The 19,689-nt window shown below is 43.5% G+C and overlaps 2 protein-coding genes across 2 annotated transcripts in view; one reads left to right on the top strand and one right to left on the bottom strand.

Moving 5' to 3' along the window:
* DZIP1 (DAZ interacting zinc finger protein 1) overlaps positions 1–3,546 on the top strand; it is a 38,597-nt gene extending 35,051 nt beyond the window's left edge. The window contains exons 17-18 of the mRNA XM_009325565.1: positions 2,498–2,669; positions 3,464–3,546. Coding sequence (XP_009323840.1) covers positions 2,498–2,669; positions 3,464–3,546 — 255 coding nt within the window. The remainder of the gene's footprint in view (positions 1–2,497; positions 2,670–3,463) is intronic.
* A 1,953-nt stretch (positions 3,547–5,499) lies between these two features.
* The window catches only part of CLDN10 (claudin 10), a 62,687-nt gene continuing 48,497 nt past the window's right edge, over positions 5,500–19,689 (bottom strand). Inside the window, exons 2-5 of the mRNA XM_009325562.1 lie at positions 13,051–13,212; positions 12,805–12,886; positions 6,483–6,590; positions 5,500–5,861 (exon numbers count right to left, since the gene is read on the bottom strand). Of these exons, the coding sequence (XP_009323837.1) occupies positions 5,747–5,861; positions 6,483–6,590; positions 12,805–12,886; positions 13,051–13,212 (467 nt within the window). The 3' untranslated portion in view covers positions 5,500–5,746. The remainder of the gene's footprint in view (positions 5,862–6,482; positions 6,591–12,804; positions 12,887–13,050; positions 13,213–19,689) is intronic.

The following is a 19,689-nucleotide window of genomic DNA, read 5'->3' on the forward strand; positions in this document are numbered from 1 at the left end:
CGAGGGAGGTGATTCTGCCCCTCTACTCTGCTCTGGTGAGACCCCACCTGGAGTACTGCGTCCAGTTCTGGGGTCCTCAGTACAGGAAAGACGTGGAGCTGTTAGAGCAGGTCCAGAGAAGGGCCACAAAAATGGTCAGAAGGCTGGAACACCTCTCCTATGAAGAAAGGCTGAGAGAGTTGGGGTTGTTCAGCCTGGAGGAGAGAAGGCTCTGGGGAGATCTGATTGCAGCCTTTCAATATTTAAAGGGAGGCTTATAAGAAAGATGGAGAAAGACTTTTTACCGAGGCCTGTAGTGACAAGACAGGGGGCAATGGTTTTAAACTGAGAGCAGGTTTAGATTGGCTATAAAGAGGAAATTTTTTATGCTGAGGGTGGTGAGACACTGGAACAGGTTGCCCAGGGAAGTTGTGGATGGCCCATCACTGGAAGTGTTCAAGGTCAGGTTGAACAGGGCTTTGAGCAACCTGATCTAGTGAAAGATGTTCCTGCCCATGGCAGAGGGTTTGGACTAGATGATCTCTAAAGGTCCCTTCCAACCCAAACCATTCTATGAAAAATATTTTTGCTATGATTAATTTAGAATACATTGTGTCCCTGGTGTATTAACATAGTGGCGTGTTGCTGTATGGACGTGATGAGTTTGAAATGAGTTCATGAACCCAGGGCAGGTGTTGCTACTTTGTTTCTGGAATCATTACAGAGCAACACACCATCTTGTATTCTTGCTAATTCTATACAAATGTGCATATATTCATGTCTATATTTATATGTTTAAATGTAGGCATATAGTTCAAGTTAATTCTTTAAATTTTAGGTGGGACTTTCAAAGGTGCCCAAAGACATAAGCACAAAATGCCATTGGAATGATGGTTTCTCCAAAAATCCAATTTTTTTCATTAGCTTAAATACTAATAGCTTAAATACTTACAGCTGCTAATGGTTGTTCTCAAAACCCACAATACCATAAAACCTTTGTAAGGCATCCCATTGTCATATGTTTTATGAAGGTCATGTTTTACGGAAGTTACTTCAGAAACATTTTAGAGAAAATTGATTTTGTGCTTACCTGAAGCTGTATGACCTGAGTTCACCCGTACCAGACATTGTATGGATTATGGTATTTCTTTGGAGTAAGTCTTTGAATTAATAAAACTGCTCAGCAGTTTTGATTGGTGCTGTGTATTTACACTTAATCAAAACTGAATTCTGTTTGAAGCTGACGTTTTTCTCTGTATTTTGTACTTTAAAAATCAGTTGGGACTTAGTGAATGTTTGAGGAAGCTCTTCCTCCAGCATTTCTCAATATATGTGACTCTGACTTTCCCATTACCACACCCTCCAAATGCAGATAATTTAAAACAGCAAAATGTTGAATCCTGGTATGTTAATAGTACAGCACACCGAGCAGATCTGTCAGTTTTTGAAAAACAGTTTGCAATGTTAAAATTGAATTATGTTGCAAGATAGAGCGTTACTGCGGTCTCTTCCCTTCTTTCGAGACACACAACACATTCATATTTGTTGATTTTTCTCTAGTATGTACATACCTTACATTGTTTTCTAATAGCATCTGAATCTTTCTTCTGTGCGATAGAAGCACCTTCTGTATCTTGCTGTAATATCGAGAGATTCCAGTGGAATAAGGTTTTAGCTTTGTGAGAAACCATCTTTCGCTTTCCACAGTTAAGCGCTCTCATAATGGCTCGATTCCATTGAACCACATCTGATTGACAAATAGGGAAATGCTGTAGCTCTTCTTTCAAAAGCTGAATTAAGATATTTAGTTCTCAGGCAGGTGAGATAAGAAAGACCACGGACTCGTTGCCTTCAGGTTCATCTGTTTGACTTGACTCTCATTTTGTGAACTCACTATGCAAATCCACCACTTAATTAAGAGTATCCCTTTACATGCTGACAGTGAGTCTTAAGAGGAATACATATTTTAACTTTGAGCACCATGTGGGTTTTTTAACTTTCATTATTTAATTTTCTCTTTAAATAAATCAGTTTTAAATTGAAAAGGCCTTTATTGCGATATTAAATTTTTCTAGCATGAATACAGAATGCTTATATAGCAAACTAAACTGCCAACTTGCATGATAACGTCATGTCTTTATTTTCACATGAGTAATATACATTCTTACGCTTAAAGGACTTTCCATCTCATTGGAATAGCTAATATCCCAGAAAACACGATCCTTTTTTAAGTTAGACATGTAATTCTGTTTTCATTCTGAAAACAGAACTTTTAACTTTTGCAGTTCCTGACTTAAAAAAACCCCACAACCACTTTTAGCTTTAGAACTATAATAGTGAATTAATATAACTTAGGTAATTGAATTATGTGGATTTAAAAACTGTGGTGATAGATGTCATAAAGGCCATGTGGCAGTGCATTTTTCTTCAGCGGTTTCACATTGTTGAGTTTATGGAAGATCTCAGCACAACTTGAACAGACAGAGGAAAAATGCATGTTTTTTCTTCTCCCTATTAGTTCACAGAAGTTGATGAAGATGATTGGGATATATCATCAGTAGAAGATGACTTTTTATTAATGAAAGATGACAGAGGCCAGAAGGCATTGGCAGTTCAGAAAAATGAGTCGAATGCTGCATCTGTGGTACATGCATGGGGTCTTCCGAAGACAAGTGTACCAAAGGAGGAAGGTAACCTATTCATACTTCTAATTATAAGCCTTAAGCGCCTGACACACCTAGAGGAGAATTTAAGTATACTGTATTACATATTGTAGTTCAATATATGGTATTTTATAAGAAAAGAACACGTAAGAAAACTGTGTGCTTGGTTTTATGTCATATAAATATCATATATGATATTTATGCTACCTATTTAACATGTAAACAACACACACACTTAAATACACAGAGATGCCAAGAAACTTATGTTTTAAAATCTCAAATTTAGTACTATCAGGCTTCAACCTCGTCTTAAAAATTAATCATCCAGGTTTTTTTTTTAATCCTTTCCCAAACTTAAGGGAGGAGGGAAATTTCCTTACTTTGTCTTGAGAATAATAACCAAATTTCAGGTTTGTTCAAGACGTCTAAGTGACCTAGCAGGCTGAGATAAATATTTGAGCTACTGGTAAAGTAGTAGCTTCAATCTTACCTAGAACTTACATAGTAGTTTTGAGCCCTAACATTTCAATATACTTAAAGGTTAAAGCTGTGTCAGTTACATAAAGATACTTCAGGTTATTTTTAAAGGGAAAGTAATGTTGACACTGCCTGCTTGTCCTGTGCATTGCATTCTGTGACAGAAACAGCCTTCATATTATCAACACTTGTCATTCCCTCACCGGTTGAAATTCTGGACTTCCTTAAGTCCACAGGTGTTTGCTCACATAGTATGTGATTTTTATCTCATAGATAAATACGGAGTAAAAATACCCCTGAAATATTATTAATAATTGTTAATATTTTTTTCGTTATTTTAACAGGCCTTCATGAAGCTGATAATACAAGCACGTTAAAAAGCAGCTTAGTCACTGTAACAGACTGGAGTGATTCTTCAGATATATAATAGTTGTGTTCCTGGTGGGAGGCGCTGCTTTCAGGTTCTGTTGGGGTTGAAAATGTAGTTGAAAACGTCACGTGTTTCCTATTCATTTCTCATATTGGTCATGTAATAACAAGGAACACTGTTACAGACCTCTCGTGTCTTTCAGTCCTGAATTTGAAAGAAGAATATTCACATACCCGTTACTGGCCATGTCTTTTTGGAAATGGAGAGTTAATGCTTCCTTCTCGTGAACTCAACGGTGAAAGCCTCTTTGATTTCACTGAGGTGAAGATTTTGCCTCGAATGTTTACATTAAAGATTGAAACTGGTCTTGCAAGAAAGCCTGTTAACCAATGAACAGAATTTACTCCAGAGTATTACTTTATAAAATTTTTAAATGCACATTTTCTTGTATTTTATCATAAACTTTATATAAAATTGTGAACATTTTAAATAAAATATTTCCATATTAAAATGTTACGTTTCTAACATGGTTTACAATAAACACCGAATGAAAAGGAAAAAAAGGCCTCAGCTTTAAAACTAGTTATTATTAAATGCCTCCTGTTTTGGGAAGTTACTCTTTTTTTTTCTATTAGAGTTGAGTCTTAGTTAACATAAAAGCACAACAATTGGAAAAGGAATTAAAACGTCAAGCTAAGGTGAGAAAAGTACTGACCTGCTGTTGCGCAAGTACTTTCCTATTTCTGTTTTGTCCATAGTGGGTGCCTTCTTAAAAAAACACAGTAGTGTTTTGACTTAAATGAAATTCAAAAATAAGGTAAAATAAAAAGAACCTTGACTGGCTTTGTAGTTCTGATGTATTTTAGGTGGTATCAGATACAAAACCTTTTCTATCACACTGTGCCGTTAATAAATAGGACTATTCATATTTTACATTTACGCCTTTGTCCCAAAATGATACTCCAAGGGTCCATCTGTTCAAACCTCAAGACAGACCTGAGTTTGTGTCTAATTTTAGGGTCCCAGTCTAGAAAGCGTTTTGTGGTTATTCACAATCTCTAATCTCGTTTATTGAATCGTTGTACAAATACTCCCTCAACAGCCATCGCATTTCTATGGACAGGCCCCAGAAAAAAGGTGCTAGCTGAATTTTTGAACTGTTGTAATTCAGGATTATCTGAAACGTGCTGTTAAGTATTGCCCGCCTTTACGCGGCCAGCCCTTCGGGAATGTGATTGGCAGAGCCGGCCAGCTGGTATCGCCTGGGGTTTTTCCTGCCCTTTCCTAACCCAGTGGCTTGGAGCCATCCTGGAGCCCCGGAGCCGAAGGTGGCCCAGCGCCCCGCCCAGCGGGGGGGAACGAAAACAACCCCTGGGAAGTGACTTGTCACCAGCAGGGGCGAGTGCTTGAGGCAGGGCAGGAGCCCAGCGGCACAAAGCAAATGCGGAATGTAGGAACTGTCTCCAGGCCTTGTCTTGCCCACCACAAAACTCCCCAAAGGCTGCAGCCTCAACCTTTTCTCTCCCTGCCGTGCACACTGGTGCTCACGGTCACACGTGCGTTCTTCTTCTCGTGCGTGCATTCTTCTTCGGCCATGCAAGACCCTCTCTAAGTGACTGTTTTCTTAACAGCTGGCCCTGACTCTTCCTAGCACCTGCTCCTGCCTCCCCAAATCCCGTACTTCTTTCCACTTCACCCAGTCTCTTCCTTTTCTTACTCCTATGGCGCCAAATTGACCAAGTTGCACGTCCGTCCACCCCGGCAATGCGATAAGGAGGTAAGAGCCTGCTGATTCCCACTGACTGTCGTCGTCTGGCGCTGCGGTTACGATGTGCTCTGCAATTCCGACGTCACTGCTCACCAGTGGTGGGATATCTTACATGTTAACCTGCACAGAGTATGGCTGTTTTGTCCAGTACTGAACCCATTTTAGAAACGGTTGCAATGATGCACTGCAGTCAGTGTGATGTGTGTGACGCCATTCCCGTAAGCAATTGACATACTGAGTTGGTAAATACACCGTTTATTTTTTTCAGGAAAGCAACGTCAGCTCATGATTTCCAGGTATAAACTTTACAATACCAACATCAATCTTAAAATATTATATAATAAATTTACATCAATATGTAAAAAGCTGCAAGTTAATGTTTTAAAAAGTCATCATCTTAGTAGTAATTACATTGGGGTGGGGGGAAATCACTCTGCATGAAACATACAAACTCATTTTTAAAACGCTCTGAATCTCCCAACAGTACCGTTAAACGTAAGCGTTCTTGTCAAAGTGCTTTGGTGGGGTTTTGTCTGGGACACTGTTGTGGACCTTTGTACGAGAAGACATCACAGATGTGGCTCCATTATATGCATACCCCCTCCTGAAAAGAAAAGAGAGAGAATCAACCATTTACAGCTCATCCCACGGACGGGTAACACCTCTGTACCCAAGCATTACAGCAGTATAAACCCAGAAGAAATGTATAGGAACGGACCTATAGATTTCAGGGGAGGGGGCGGGGTGGGGGGGGCACCTTCCTTGCCTCTGTGGTCTCATTCTGGTTTGACATTTCCCCTCCAGCATCTCTCTTTGCAATTCACTCTTACATAAACTCGTATCTCTCGTTCACAGCCAAGTAAATTAGGGCCCGTCCTTCACCTCTCTCACTTTTGAGCTGATGATTTGTGACTAAATAAACTTGTCACATCTGCAAAGTGACCTGACCACTTTTCCTACATCAGTGAATGGATTTTTTTTCCAGCTGTAGTAAATTTATCGAGTTTACATAACACAAGTATTTGTTCTGAGTCAATAGCTTTTCTTAATGACATTCATGATAGACAGAGCATTATCCTTAAATCCCGTTATTTTCTTTCATCCACACAATCCTTTTCTGAACCTCGCTATAAAGTGTTTGGGAAAAGTAATCAAGCCACATACATGTAGCGGGTACAAATGCGCCAGTATTGATTTCTTTCAGTAAGTACAACTTGTGTTTTACCTTGGAGAATTACTGTTTTCAGCTATTGAGAAGCAGAATATACTGCCACCGATTATGCAGAGTGAAGCTCCAGCCCATCCAATGAACAAAGCTGCTCCTAATTCATACCTACAGAAAGTTAATAAATGGGTTTAACAAAAAAGAGCACGAATTTAACAGTTTTTCAGAATAAAAGAACTAAATTTTATTTTTTCCTGAATAACTTTCCATTGACATACACGTCATTCATCACAAAATCAGCAGCTCTGCCGACGGGCGGCGTTCTTTTCATTATTCCCCTCTTACTCAGGAGGCAAACTCTGTCCCTGTGGCACACTTGGGCAATGCCTCTCTCCCCACGCAGCCAGCCGAGGTGCCTGGCTTTTCCACATCTCCTCCTGGATTGCTTGGCTGCGGGGTTACACGGTTCTTTGACGCGTTTACAGCGCACAGCTCCTGTCCTCTTGGACCGTTTCAGGTTTGTTCCCGCTGGCTCCCAAGCTGGACTGGGGCCTTCACTGAGCCGGCGACTAAGGCTGCTGCCTACGACTCTCCTTAACTCTCCCCTCTGGCTCTCAGCATCCCTCTCCCTCCCTGTCCACACTCCAGCCTGCTTAAAACATGAGGTTTTTATACGTACGTATAATATGCATGTGCAATATGTACACACACATGCAATATATGCCTAAACATATCCAGATGTATCTGATACATGCATATACAGCTATGCACATACATGCATGCATATGCAGATGTACATGTGTGTACCCATGCACACGTGCACGTGCCAGCAACTTTCTGCTTCTCTAGTCCCTGTGGCTGGATTCAGGCTGGAAGACACCGCTCCCCTCCGAGCCCTTGGGCACAGCTCCAGGTCACCAGCAACGGTCCGGTCCCCTCGGCCAGTCGGGGCAGCCACCATTTGTTTGCGGCCAGAAACTGCTCAGTTTGACTCCGAGAGGCGATGGTGGTGCTTTAGGAGCACTATCACACAAGGGTAAGGCCAAGTTTCTAAAGCAACAGTAGTAAATGAAGGAAAAGAAGGGCATGCGAGGACAGTCTTTTCCTCCCCCTGCTTGAGCTCAGTGCTCATAACCTGAGCTCTGGAGCTTCAAGACGGGCGGCAAGCCATGGCTGCCACTTGTCTGCTCCGTTCCCCAGCTCTTTGCCTGCGGTGCCGGTCTTTACAACACTTTCAGGACGACCTGCATTAGACCACAGGCCCAACAGTCTCGAGGGTCTCATATTCCTCACTATTAGGACAGTGTCTTCTGCTCCTTCTCTGCTCCGGTTCCTCCTTGAGGAAACCTTTATCTCCTTCTGACTACTAGGATCCTGCGTCGAAAACACAGGCCCCTGTCCCCCATCCAGCCGCAGTTACGGGTCAGGTGGCTGTGCTGTTCAAGCCTTTGCTAGTAAGTTTGTTTATTTATTGTAAGCTCTGGTGAGGCAGCCAAATGAAAGCCTCTGCTTGACAGCCTGCCTGTACAACTGAAAGACTGTGCAGGTGATTCCATGTGAACAGATCCTAATTTAACATTAGCTGAAATACTTAACTGAAAACACCTGTAAGCTGTTCTACAAAACTCGTCTTTACGAAGATGACACTGTGGAAATGCTCAAAAATTGCCAATGAGCCTGGACACCCAGAAAATGGTATAGCGACTTCTATAATAGGTCACAAGGGGCAAATGCTGACTGGAGAACAAAAAAAATGGCTTTTCCATGTTTTCTTGAGATTCTACCCAGAGGTAAAGCACAGACTTTTGAAAAAAAAAAAAAAAAAAGCAAAAAAGGAGAAAAAGCCACACTTAGGATATCAGTGCTAGATGCTATGGACACCCAGGCTCAAGTCATATCTGACTCGGGGACTTACTGCCAAAAAGAGATGGAGCCATTAGAGCTCAGAGGTAGGACACTTCGTGAGGGCTTGCACCTGACTCTTCATGGCCCCGCTAGTGCTCTAACTTCTAGGCTCCTTATTCGTTTTCTGTTCACATCATCCTAAGCAGAGTTCTTATTTATCATCCCTTGCTAAAAAAGGATCAGATTCCTCCAAACATTCTCCATACCCAGTGTGGGACTTAAGCACCCAAGCCCCAGATTAAACTGCTGGAAACTATAGCTCAGCTGCCTTTCACCCTGGAAAACTCTGCACCCAGCCCCGTTTGACTTCAAAATGTGCCAAACATGTAAAGCTTTAATTCTAGCTCACATTTCCAACCACGTGCTACGGTTTTTACAAGACTTGAGCAGATTTCTCTCTGTTCAAGGACTGGGGATTCTCTGATTAGGTCTAGAAGCAGATAGCTACATCAGAGCTTATCACCTAGGATCCCGTTATAGTCAACACAGAAGAAATACACACGAAGTACACTTCTAAAATACACAGGCTGCATCACACCCTCAAGGTGCCTCTTTAACGAGCTGTGAAGGCAGATCAACGGGACTAACTCCCATGTGAGGTGAGCCCCATCCCGGGGATCCCTCCATCCCTGCAGGTACTGCCAGAGCACACCTAAGGTACGTGGATCGGGGTTAGGCTCCCCACAAAAGTCAGTGCAGACCACCGTGGTGCTGGAGAACACAGCTGGACCAAGACCCAGGAAGGCTGTTGCTGTAACAACCTACTCGCCAAGACCATTTGCCTAGAAAGTGGGAAACACAAGTTCGTTTCCACATTTCCATCTAACAACATTGAATGGCTGGCCAGAGGCTGATGCGAGAGAGATGAGGAGACCAATTGCCATCTCCCTTCCTGAAGCTCTTCAGTTGTACAGAGAAGAAATCGAGATTACATTGGGTTTAATTGGGTAGAAAAGGGTTACCTGACTGTTGCCTACTAGCTGGGAAAGAAGATACGGGGTCCGGCCCTTGTTCTTGGGATTGGCTGTATTTTTTAAACAACATTTGTTAGTATAACATGTATAAACAGATTGTATAGACGGACCCTTCTCAGGTGACTGCCACGCTGTTAGGTTAATGAGTTGCAGAGCTGGCCTAATTGGTCTTTCCTCCACATCTTTAAACAGATAAAAGACTTTTTGATTTACACTGGTGTTTATGAGGAAAACTTCAAATTTTCAATTGCATATAAACCTGTGTATGGCTCCCTGGTTTTTATCCAATCCATCTTTTCAGCATTTAAGAAGCCAACCCTAACTTCCCATCAAAATCCAGCATGTAAAAAAAAACTTACCACATGAAAAAACCCTTACATACATTGGTACCTCCAGAAAAAAAGGAAAAAAAGGAGAAAGGCTTTTTTAGAAGAAATTTCTGCACTTGCTGTTCTTCCCTTCCCTCTTTATCATTAAAGTCTTCGCAGGAAACACACTCTTCTGTTCTTATAACTCTTAGTTGCAAGAACCAAAGCAGCCACTCTCCAAAGCCTGTGGCTGCATATCCACAGTCTCCAATCAGTGAAATCAATCTGCTGAAGGATCCCTTAGAGATCGCTGGCAGCTCGGGGGGGAGCGGGACATTGATGAAGAGGCTAGAGGTGGTGACCACTGAAGACTAAGAGAATTCAACTGCAGTGAACTGAAAGTCACCTTCAACTACACTGACCAAGCAGGCTAGGAGCAGATTTTTTAATGTAATCCAGGGAGGCAAAATTCAGTGAAATGAAAAAAGTATAATATCAGCACAGAAAAAAAAATATTCTAGTTGTTACATACATTAGGACGACGAAGCAAACTCCCAAGCAAACCAGCGGAAGCTTCATTAGCCAACTGGATGTCAGCATACGTAAAGGACATACCTGCCTACTCAATGAATCTACACAACTACCCAAAGGAAATACACATTTTTAATGTCTAATTCTTACGATTGTTGGAAAATGAAAAATGGCACAGCGGGACAGTGGAAAGAGGGCCTGTGTGAGCTGAGCATGATCCATTCAGAGACAAGAAAGATGAAGGGAAACAATTCTCTATAAAAAAGAAAGGGAAGTTAGTCAGATAATTTGGGTAAACTAACTCATCAGTAAGACTGATCATGATTAAGAAGTCCAAACTGTGGCAAGGGACAAAAAGGGTAGACTATAAGGGTTGGGGTTTTTTTAATTAAAAGTAGTAAAGTGACAAAACAGTTTCCTAAGAGAAGCTGCGGGAGCAACATTAGCAAGACAGCAAAGCAGAAGCACAGGTTTTCTCCTATTAGAGGTGTCTGAAGAAAAATGAAATCCATCTTGGCTGCCAGCACCGAGGTGTCCCATGCTGTCCCAAAGACTCTGCACGTGTTATTCCACAGGGTCAAACAATTCCTTTGGAGCTGTTTTAAATTGGCAACGCAAACTGTTGCACTTCAGGCATCCAGCCTAAGCTTTCTTTCTAAGTAAGGTAGGTTTCACGGTGTCCCCGTGGTGCCTGCCATGCCTCAGTTAGGTACATAAATTCAAACCAGAAGTCTCTTGAGCAACAGCTTTAGGCAGGTCTCTGATTCCTCCTGCACTCATACATAGCCAGGGTGCAGAATATATCCATATCCAAATGCAGAAGGCTGGAGGGAAATTGTGATGGCTGAGATGATGCTAAACATCTCGCGTCGTTCACTTTCTGCTGACGGTATCTCAAGCCTGTCTTTGATACCGCCAGAATAACTTCAGGAGAGAAATGTGCGGCAAAAGGTGAAAGGTTGAAACCCAAAGCAGCACCTTCTCTCAGTGAAGAGCCAATGCCAAATTTTCCACAATACACCCACAAAGCTTCTGCAATACGTACCAAAGTAAGAGTTCAGAGAAGGCAACGAAATACATTACTCCAACGTATTTTACATTGGTTGAGAGAGAAAGGAGTCGAATGCCACCATTAGCTTAATCTGACACAAGGTCATTGCATGAGCTACACCATGCGCAACTCAAATTACTACTTCTGGTTCTCCTCTCTGCCTTTATCTTTGTAGTCGCGATTATGTGTGCATGCAGTTGAGCTATGCTGGTTGTTCGGGAAAAAGGTAATTTCTGCAGAGGATGTTTTACTACCTTTATTTCAATATTTAAACTGAACTTCTCATTTGCGCACAGTAAAACTCTGCTGTGAGGTCTGCCTGCCCTTTTGCAGCAGAACAGTGTAGGAATACAGTGCAGGAAAGCAACTTCTGGCAACAACCACGGTATTTTTCACTAGGAACAGTAAGCCTGATGAATAATTAACTTCTGGCTATATAGCCAGGCTCCATTTTCTTCACAGTACCTCACATCCTTGTTTCTTTCGGAGGCCTTTGAATCCTGTCCTCACCGTATCAAACAAGCAGAAACTATAGCAGAATTATGGAGGAAACTAATATGAACTTGTTTTCAAGACAGGAGAAGCAGTGTCAGCCCTACCGCAAACGTGCATCCAGTTAATGTTATTTATTCAGACTATTTTCTTTCTATCAAGAAGAAACAGAAAGGCTCGGGGTTCCTTACTGAGACCTTACTTGGGTCTCAGGGAAATTTATACCCAATGCTTGACATATTCTGGAATCACCACCAAGAAAACTTTGAAATTCTTGTCTTTAAAGATAATTTTACATTAGGTAAGAAGCCAAACCAAGGACGTCTATGATGGTGTAATTTACAGCCAATGTTTTCAGACTTGGTGGATAAGATGTGAATCCAAAATCCAAGCACTGGTTCGTGAATTGCTGCCTTTGTAGGTCCTGAGGACTTGCACAGCTTTAAAGGGAGTCTTTAGGGATGCTCATTATTTCTGGTATGGATCCTGCCATTCTATAAACACTCGCTCCCTTAAATTTAATTACATGTATAGTCAAAGCATTTATGTTAGTGCTTATATGATCGCGGGTTACGATAGGGCTTATGATCCAAATTTCAGTCATCTGGATTTGAAAGTCTGTCAGCAAGAAGTCCACAGAGCCTGCCAAAACCTCTCTTCAAGAGGAGTCAAGATGGCACAGTGCTCGACACCTTTATGGAAACCACCTTCTACCAAGAGCTTGAGGAAATCATTTTCTTCCTTTCCTATCGAATGATGCGCCTAATGAATGCCTCTGTCTTGTGAAATCCTTTTGCTGCATCTCTCACATAAACACGAGCTTCACTCCTGATTAACCCCACTTGCTCTGCGGCAAGCGGGGCAGAACCCCGCCGAGCCGCCATAAGCCTGGGCACAAAGATTACAGAGCAATCACCTCCCCACTGGGGAGGTGTTCGTTCATTAAATTTCAGCACACTGTTACTACAGTTGGAAAATATGAATAAATAAAACTGCAGCCCACTCTCCTTCTCTGCCCAACAGGAGAAGCACCTGCTCCCTCTTTAAACAGCTTCTGGTGCGCAGTATGAAACTTAAGGTCTACTTCTTTGAAAGATTTATGGGTATAGGAAAGTACTTACTTTTGTGCAACAAAAGAAGGATCAAAGAACTCAGACGTAATCCTGTTTGCATACAGGGAACAACTAGTCATAGAGCACAACCCTGAAAAGCATAAGACAAACCATTCAGTGGAGCCAGCAGAAGAGCTTTGGGCCTGACCCTGAAGCCAATGAAGTCATGGAGAATTGTGTGTGGACTTCTGCGGAAAAGAAGCAGCTCTGGTATGACTTCAAATACCCAAACTTAGAGAAATAAGGTATATTTACCAGAGAGTATGAAAATCAGTCCAGCTAAACAAGCTATTTTTGCTTTAGTCTGATCGGAGCCTCCGACTTTTGTACACTTCATCCCAACCAGTCCAAAAACGGCACCGAAGAAGCCCAGGCAGACGGCAGAGATCATCAGTCCTCTGCAGGCTTGGATGTAACCTGCAGTGAGAAAAAGTAAGGCTAACGTGAGAACTGGGACCACAACGGGTTTCGCTGCAGCTCCTCTCCCTCTGCGCAGCGTTAGGCATTCACTATTGCAAACCGACTCCGACCTTGGCTGGAGTAATGTCACCTTACCATTGAGTGTATTCTCCTAGGTGATGTATGCCCTTCACAGGGCATCATCACCTGAGCCCAGCTCCTAAGAAACATACTATGGTACTCAGGGCTGCAAAAAATAATCCCGTGGCATTGGGTACAGTATCTGCAAGAGGTTGTACCCATGAGGTTTTGAAGAGCAACTCCACGTGGTCTGCACAGCGGCTGTCAGAGGTTGCAGAGCCACTCTGTGCACACAAAGCAAGTCTTACGTGTCAGTCTTGTCGTGCGTGTGTGTCGCAGATGCAAGACGACCGGCAGCAGATTGGCAGCACTGACCCTGGCTGGGGTCCTGGGGCTGCCTGGACATGCCACTGATTTGATTTGGATCCAAGAAGGCCCTCATTCTGCAAGGAAGTCAAACACGTGCTCAGCTTCATGGACAGCAGTAACCCTTTGAGATAAAACAAACTACTGCCACACTTAAGCCTGGACAAACGTGGCTGGCTTTAGCCACGTACAATTTTGCTGTGCTGGCTGAGGCTGCTCTGAGCTGGACCTCCCAGGGGCAGGGCCTTTCGGCAGGACAACGGGTTGCTTGGCCTCTTCTCCCTTCCAAGAATACCTTGTAATTGAAAGACTGTGATTATCTCATATCACCCTTTACAGGGTGGAGCACTGTAATCTTACACAGCTGAATAACCACCACAAGATGTTTTTCTTCACAACCTGTTGTTACATCTCATTTAAAATGAAAATGTACTGCCACTGTTAGGGCATTCATTCTTTTCGCTTTGATCTCCAGTGGATGGAAATGTTGAGAGCTAAACCACGTTTTCACTGCCTATTACACCAAATTTTGCGTAATAACAAATAAACAACCCCCCCACACACCTGCATAAAAGTTTTCAATATACAGGAAATTAATATATTGAAACAGGAACTAGAGGACATCTAATGAAAACAGAAGGCAGCAGAATCAAACCAAAAAGTGTGCTTGTTCATGTAACGAAGTTGTGGAACTCCTTTCCACGGGATATGTGGATGCTAAAGGTTCACAGAGATTCAAAAAGAGACTGGATACATTCGTGAAAGAGAAATCTGTGTCTGGCTGGCAGGTCCTTGAGCTGCAGATGGCTATCGCTGATGCTTGGCCGCCCTCTGCTCTCCTTACTGTCACCCATTTTGGCCGCTGCTGGAGGCATATCAGCTCCAGGATGACCGCTCTGTGTTTGAACAGTATTTTTAAAAAACCCATTGGTTCACAGCTTTGAGCAACAAGCAGCACACAGGAAGCAACTGTACCGCGTAACACCCCGTTTTATCAGTCCTACCAAATTTAGGTGCTCTGCTGCACATCTGCGAACGCAACCTACTGCCATTTATCTGCATCTGTTGGCATGCATATAGACTTCTTTCATTTGCAACGTGCTTCTGTAGCCCATCTGCTAAAGAAACGCGATAGTCAGTGAAATAACTTGTAACTGTCGTACGCCTTTCATGTTGGAATATAAGAAAGAGAGAGTAATTTCTGCCCGTTGAAGTGTTTATCACCATAATTAGGTCTGTTAAGTCTGAACTATAAGGTAGACTCCTATGGTAGAAGATCAGCCGCCCCCTGGAGAAACCTCCTTTTCTCCATTCATGATAAACGAAGCGGAGAGCCTAGGGTGACTCAGAGCGAACAGCCAGATTGCGGTTACCTAAATTCAGGCGAGATGACCACCTTTCTCATCCAACTGGGCAGAGTAAAATTTCCTCAAGAGTGACATAAAACCGTACTCCCAAAAAGTTCAGTTCAAACTCCGGTGGTAGGCACACCTCTGCTTTTGAGTCAAATCCCCTGTTCTTACTCCTTTTTCTTCACTCGGGCAAAACCCAAGGGACGTCAGTAGGAAAAGGGCTTTATGAAGATTTCAAAAGGTGGTTCTTACTTTATAAGACCCAAGTCTGAAGAAAGCAGTCTTGCTTTGTTAATTTTTGCTATAGGCATGGAAAAGTTGGCTTTTACTACTTTTGGTGGTGTGTAATGTATTTCTTGAGGCACACAGGTAAAGTGGGAGATGAAGATTGGCAAGGAAGCTATTATTTTTGACAGGTCCAATTTATAGACACCGTTACTAGCTAATTGACACATTAAAGTGCTGAACCATGAACATATTTACCCAGAGGTCCTCTAAACTTTTATTTATGTCTGAACCTCCTAAGAGAAACAGTAAATGTTCACCCCAACCAAAATAACCAGCATATGCTAGGAACCATATGGCTGAAATTCAGCTGTTCCTGAAGGTCAATACACAGTTTTAGAATAGGTAGAGGGTAGTGAGACAGCAAGAAATAATTAACTCACTCACCCAGAAATCATTTTCAATTATAAACAGCATGAGCTGGAGGATTGCTCAGTTCTGCTGAATGAATAACCTTCCTCACTAAATATTTCACCGAATTGGGCAGGCCAGCCACAGCGGGACTTGTGTCAGTTCACCACAGCAATCATCCAACTGGCACACATTTTTGAAACAAAGTATATGAAAAAAATTCACAATCTACAGCAGTAATGTAGAAAAGCAGAAGACTCTGTTAGTCCCGCTAGGTTGACTGGAGCATTAGGAAGCATGAAAGGGTGAAATCAACCTTTTCACCAAATCCAGCCTCCTATTGCTTGGACCCTACGTTAAAACTATGTACAGCATCTGGCTGTAAGAGTAATTAAACTTTTTCTTTGCTTCCTAGAAAGCAAGAACGTTACATTGCTTACCAGGGCTTATAATGCAGAGAAGTGTAAGGGAGAGCTGCCTGTTTCTTCGCACTCCTCCACTCACGACCAAAGACTGTCTCCTTTCCAAATATTTATCATTTGTATTTGCACCAGCTCCTGTAGGAAGCTTGCCATGTACACGGTGACCACCCAAATGAAGCTCCCAAGCAACAAAAAGCCGTATGTTTTAAACAGACAAGCAGACAAACATGCATTACTCATAAAGTCATGTTTAGCAGCATTCCAAGAGAAACCTACTTCAAGGTGGTTGGTTTTTTTTTTTTTTTTAAACAAATGTGTTTAGTCTTGCATTCAAATTAATCTTGTTAGATCTTCATCTTTCTTGCCTCACTGCTCTCACGCTTGCCTCTCATGCTCACAAAGAGTTAGGAGGAATTCATATATTCATATCATATGACACTCAGAAAAAAACCATATGCAAAGTTCTGGGGACTGTCACTTTCACAATAAATGCCTCCGGTGACATCTTGCAGTCTGCATCACGTGAAGCATAAGAGGTTGCCTTACAGATAGAGCGCAGATTCCTTCTAAAAGTACACACCCATTGCTTTTGTATGTTTTTCTAAGCTCTAATACCCTCTTTTAGCTCATAAGTAAATTTTTGTTCAGCTCTGTTCTTGCAAAAGGTCATCAGATCCACCGTTGAAAACACGGTAACCGATACGTCCTCTTTTGGGGAGGTGGTTTCATCACTAAGTTTCTATGTATGACCAGTAGCACACAAAAGTAAACCCAGAATGATTGTCCGTCACACAGACATCAAGAATAGTTTTGCTTGCATACAGTACGTGAGGCTGAGCCCTTAACGAGGGCTGGCCAAGCTGATTTCTTGTACAGGAACGCATAAGGGTGGAAGGGCATCACATGCAATTTTCCCTGGCAGCCGCTCGTGTGGAGCGATGGCCTGAAAGCCACTGGGGGAGCCCCTTTGCTGTGCCACCCTACGGCAATCTGGGGGGCACAGTCCAAGACCACTTCGTGACGCAAACCAAAACAAGGGTAACGGGGAACCATCTCTGGATCACTCCTGACCCGAACTATGACATTGCTTCTGAAGAAGGAAGGACTTCTGCACCCCACAGGAGTGCCCCGGCAACAGCATGGTGATACCCCGATTTCTTACCCCCTTGTTTTGCCTCTGATCCTCTGGTGGACCTGAGCGGTCTCTCCGGACAAGAAGTCCGACAAAACTCAGAGGTTTCCGATTTGACAAAAAACCATTTCCGTAGAAGAGGAACTGCTCGGCGAGACAAATCCTCTCCAGTTACGTGAGGAAGGAGTGGAGTGGAGCCACCTTTCCCTGGGACAACGAAAAGAGTTCTAGTGATTTCCCAGTCCTGCCCCACCGTTTTGAGGAGAGCAACATGTTATCCCTACATGTATGTCAACAGGGTTATTGTTTCTGCTCACAAACACTTCAGGGAAAACGGGAAGCCAGATCTGCCCTTTTTTGAGTCTTCTGAGTCCCCCATCTGAGGATGGAGTGAGGAAGTTCCCATGTTCCCGGTCACAGGGAATGGGATCCGGCTTAGCCACATAAGGCTGTGCAAAGAGGAAGGGAGAGGCTACTTGGGGGCCGAGGCAGATTCGGCTTCATGCTGACATACAAACCCTTCTAAGCTATGTGTGACGCGCTGCAACCCCGAAGTACGCTCCTGCACCAGGGAAGGGTTAGGGCGAGAAGGGGACGTACCCACCCGGTGTCAGGAGGTTAACGGGTTCCCAGCAGAGCCCGTAACCGCAAGGAGGAGAGTCTGGGCCAGGCTAGCTACCGAAAGCACCTCTGGTTGTGGTGGCTTAACCCCCCCCCCCCCCCCCCCTTCCCCCCTCCGCCCCATCCCAGCTTGCCTGGCCTGTGCTGTGGGGGTTACGTTACTCTCTCTCCAGCCTGCCTTTCATCCACATTGTGCCTGGGTAGCAGGATCTGGCCCCATAGCATTTAGAGATGTTATTGAGAAACACTGAAGCCAAGCTTCCTTCCACTACTGATAAACTGTTTGGCCAGGAGGATGGGATAAGGCCCTTCCAGATGTGCATTTCGGATTCACTTCTGTCCAAAATGAGTTAGTGCTCGGATGGCTGTTTCACTGTGCAGCAGGTGCCTCAGAAACTCATTCCTTGGGCAAGTGGAACGTGTGACCCAATGCACAAGGTTTCCCAGACTTGAGTTTGGAGGAAGGGGTGGTAAGGACTTTGCTGTCATGTTTCTTCTTCTTTTTGGAACTTTCAACGTTCCCAATTCTGCACACTTTGTTTGTAACTACGCTCTTCTTATTCTGAAAACAGATTAACCCAGAACTAAAAGAACAGCTAAACAATAGATTCGGTGGATCCGAAAGGTTACGCACTGGCGATCACTCTCTGCCCACCTGCACACAGCCCACAGCTCCTTGCCCAAGCCTGGAAACCACATTCTCGGCTGCTACACTTGGCCCTAGGGTCACTGACGCCAACAGAGTTGAGCCAGCTCTCCCACCCCTTCAGAGGAACCGGCAAACCCCCCTGCCCCCATGGGGCTGGGCCAAAAGAAGGTCCGGGAAACGGTACTTCTCCATCCGACGGAAGCATCCTGCAACGGTGACGCTTAAGGGTTGTCTGCGTTACCTCTTTTTAGTACCTTGACCTCTTTTAGCCCCTTGTACATGCAGAGGTTAAAGGTTTTCTGATATTGCTATTAATTAGCTTCATGATAATATTCATGCCTCTTATGATAATATTAATCTCTGTTAGTGATTTGATTAACAGACTTTCTTTTCCTTTTAAACAAACCTTTCACCCCAAAATCCACTCCCAGACTCCAGTGCAAAGGGAACGTCTGGCCAGACCGTGGAGAGTAGACCTGACTTTTTGAGAGTATCAGAACCACTGGGACCCTGCATCGTTTATTCGTTTATGACCATAAAAACTTGAAAAAGGTGCCATCATTTTAAAAACCTTTCCTCCCTTTCTTTACAGTCACTCCACAGGCTATAGACCGACGCCATCCCCACTCGCCCTGTTTCTACCGGCCATAATCAACTGAAAGTTTAGTCGTAAAGATTTCCCGCGGTGACCCAGTTTCCCAGTAGGGCTTCCTCAAAGGGCAAAAATGTTTCCCCTTCACCAGGGAAGAAACGCAGCACCAACTCAGGCTTTGGTGTCAGGCACTACCGCAAAACTCTCAGCTTTGCTTCGAAGTTAACACTGCCCTAAAACTAAGCCGAGCTATGCATCACTTTTGCATACCTTTGCATCCCTCACTGCCCCGAGCTTTTACACTGTCATTTATCAGTGAAGCAATTACATCCAAGTTAATAACCGCTTAGCGAAAAAAGCAAAGGAACATTAATTAAAACAAAATAATGCAAAGGCTTGTTCTTCTCCACCAACCGTTGCACGGCTGGCAAAACCATAAAAAAGAGGAATGTCACGACAGTCGGAAAATAAATCGGCAAGAAAAATTTGCCAGCATTCTTCTTGTGTCAAATCCACACGCACGGAGTCTTCCGAAGGGGAAAAAAAAGCAGGTGGCGACAGCGAGAGAGGCCAAAACAGACACTTAGCCACCGCATATAACCTACACCGGCGGGCTGCAGGGGAAAAAAAACACTTCCACGGCT

The sequence above is a fragment of the Pygoscelis adeliae genome, unplaced genomic scaffold (genome assembly GCF_000699105.1).
Source record: "Pygoscelis adeliae isolate BGI_AS28 unplaced genomic scaffold, ASM69910v1 Scaffold56, whole genome shotgun sequence".
NCBI classification, from domain to species: domain Eukaryota; kingdom Metazoa; phylum Chordata; class Aves; order Sphenisciformes; family Spheniscidae; genus Pygoscelis; species Pygoscelis adeliae.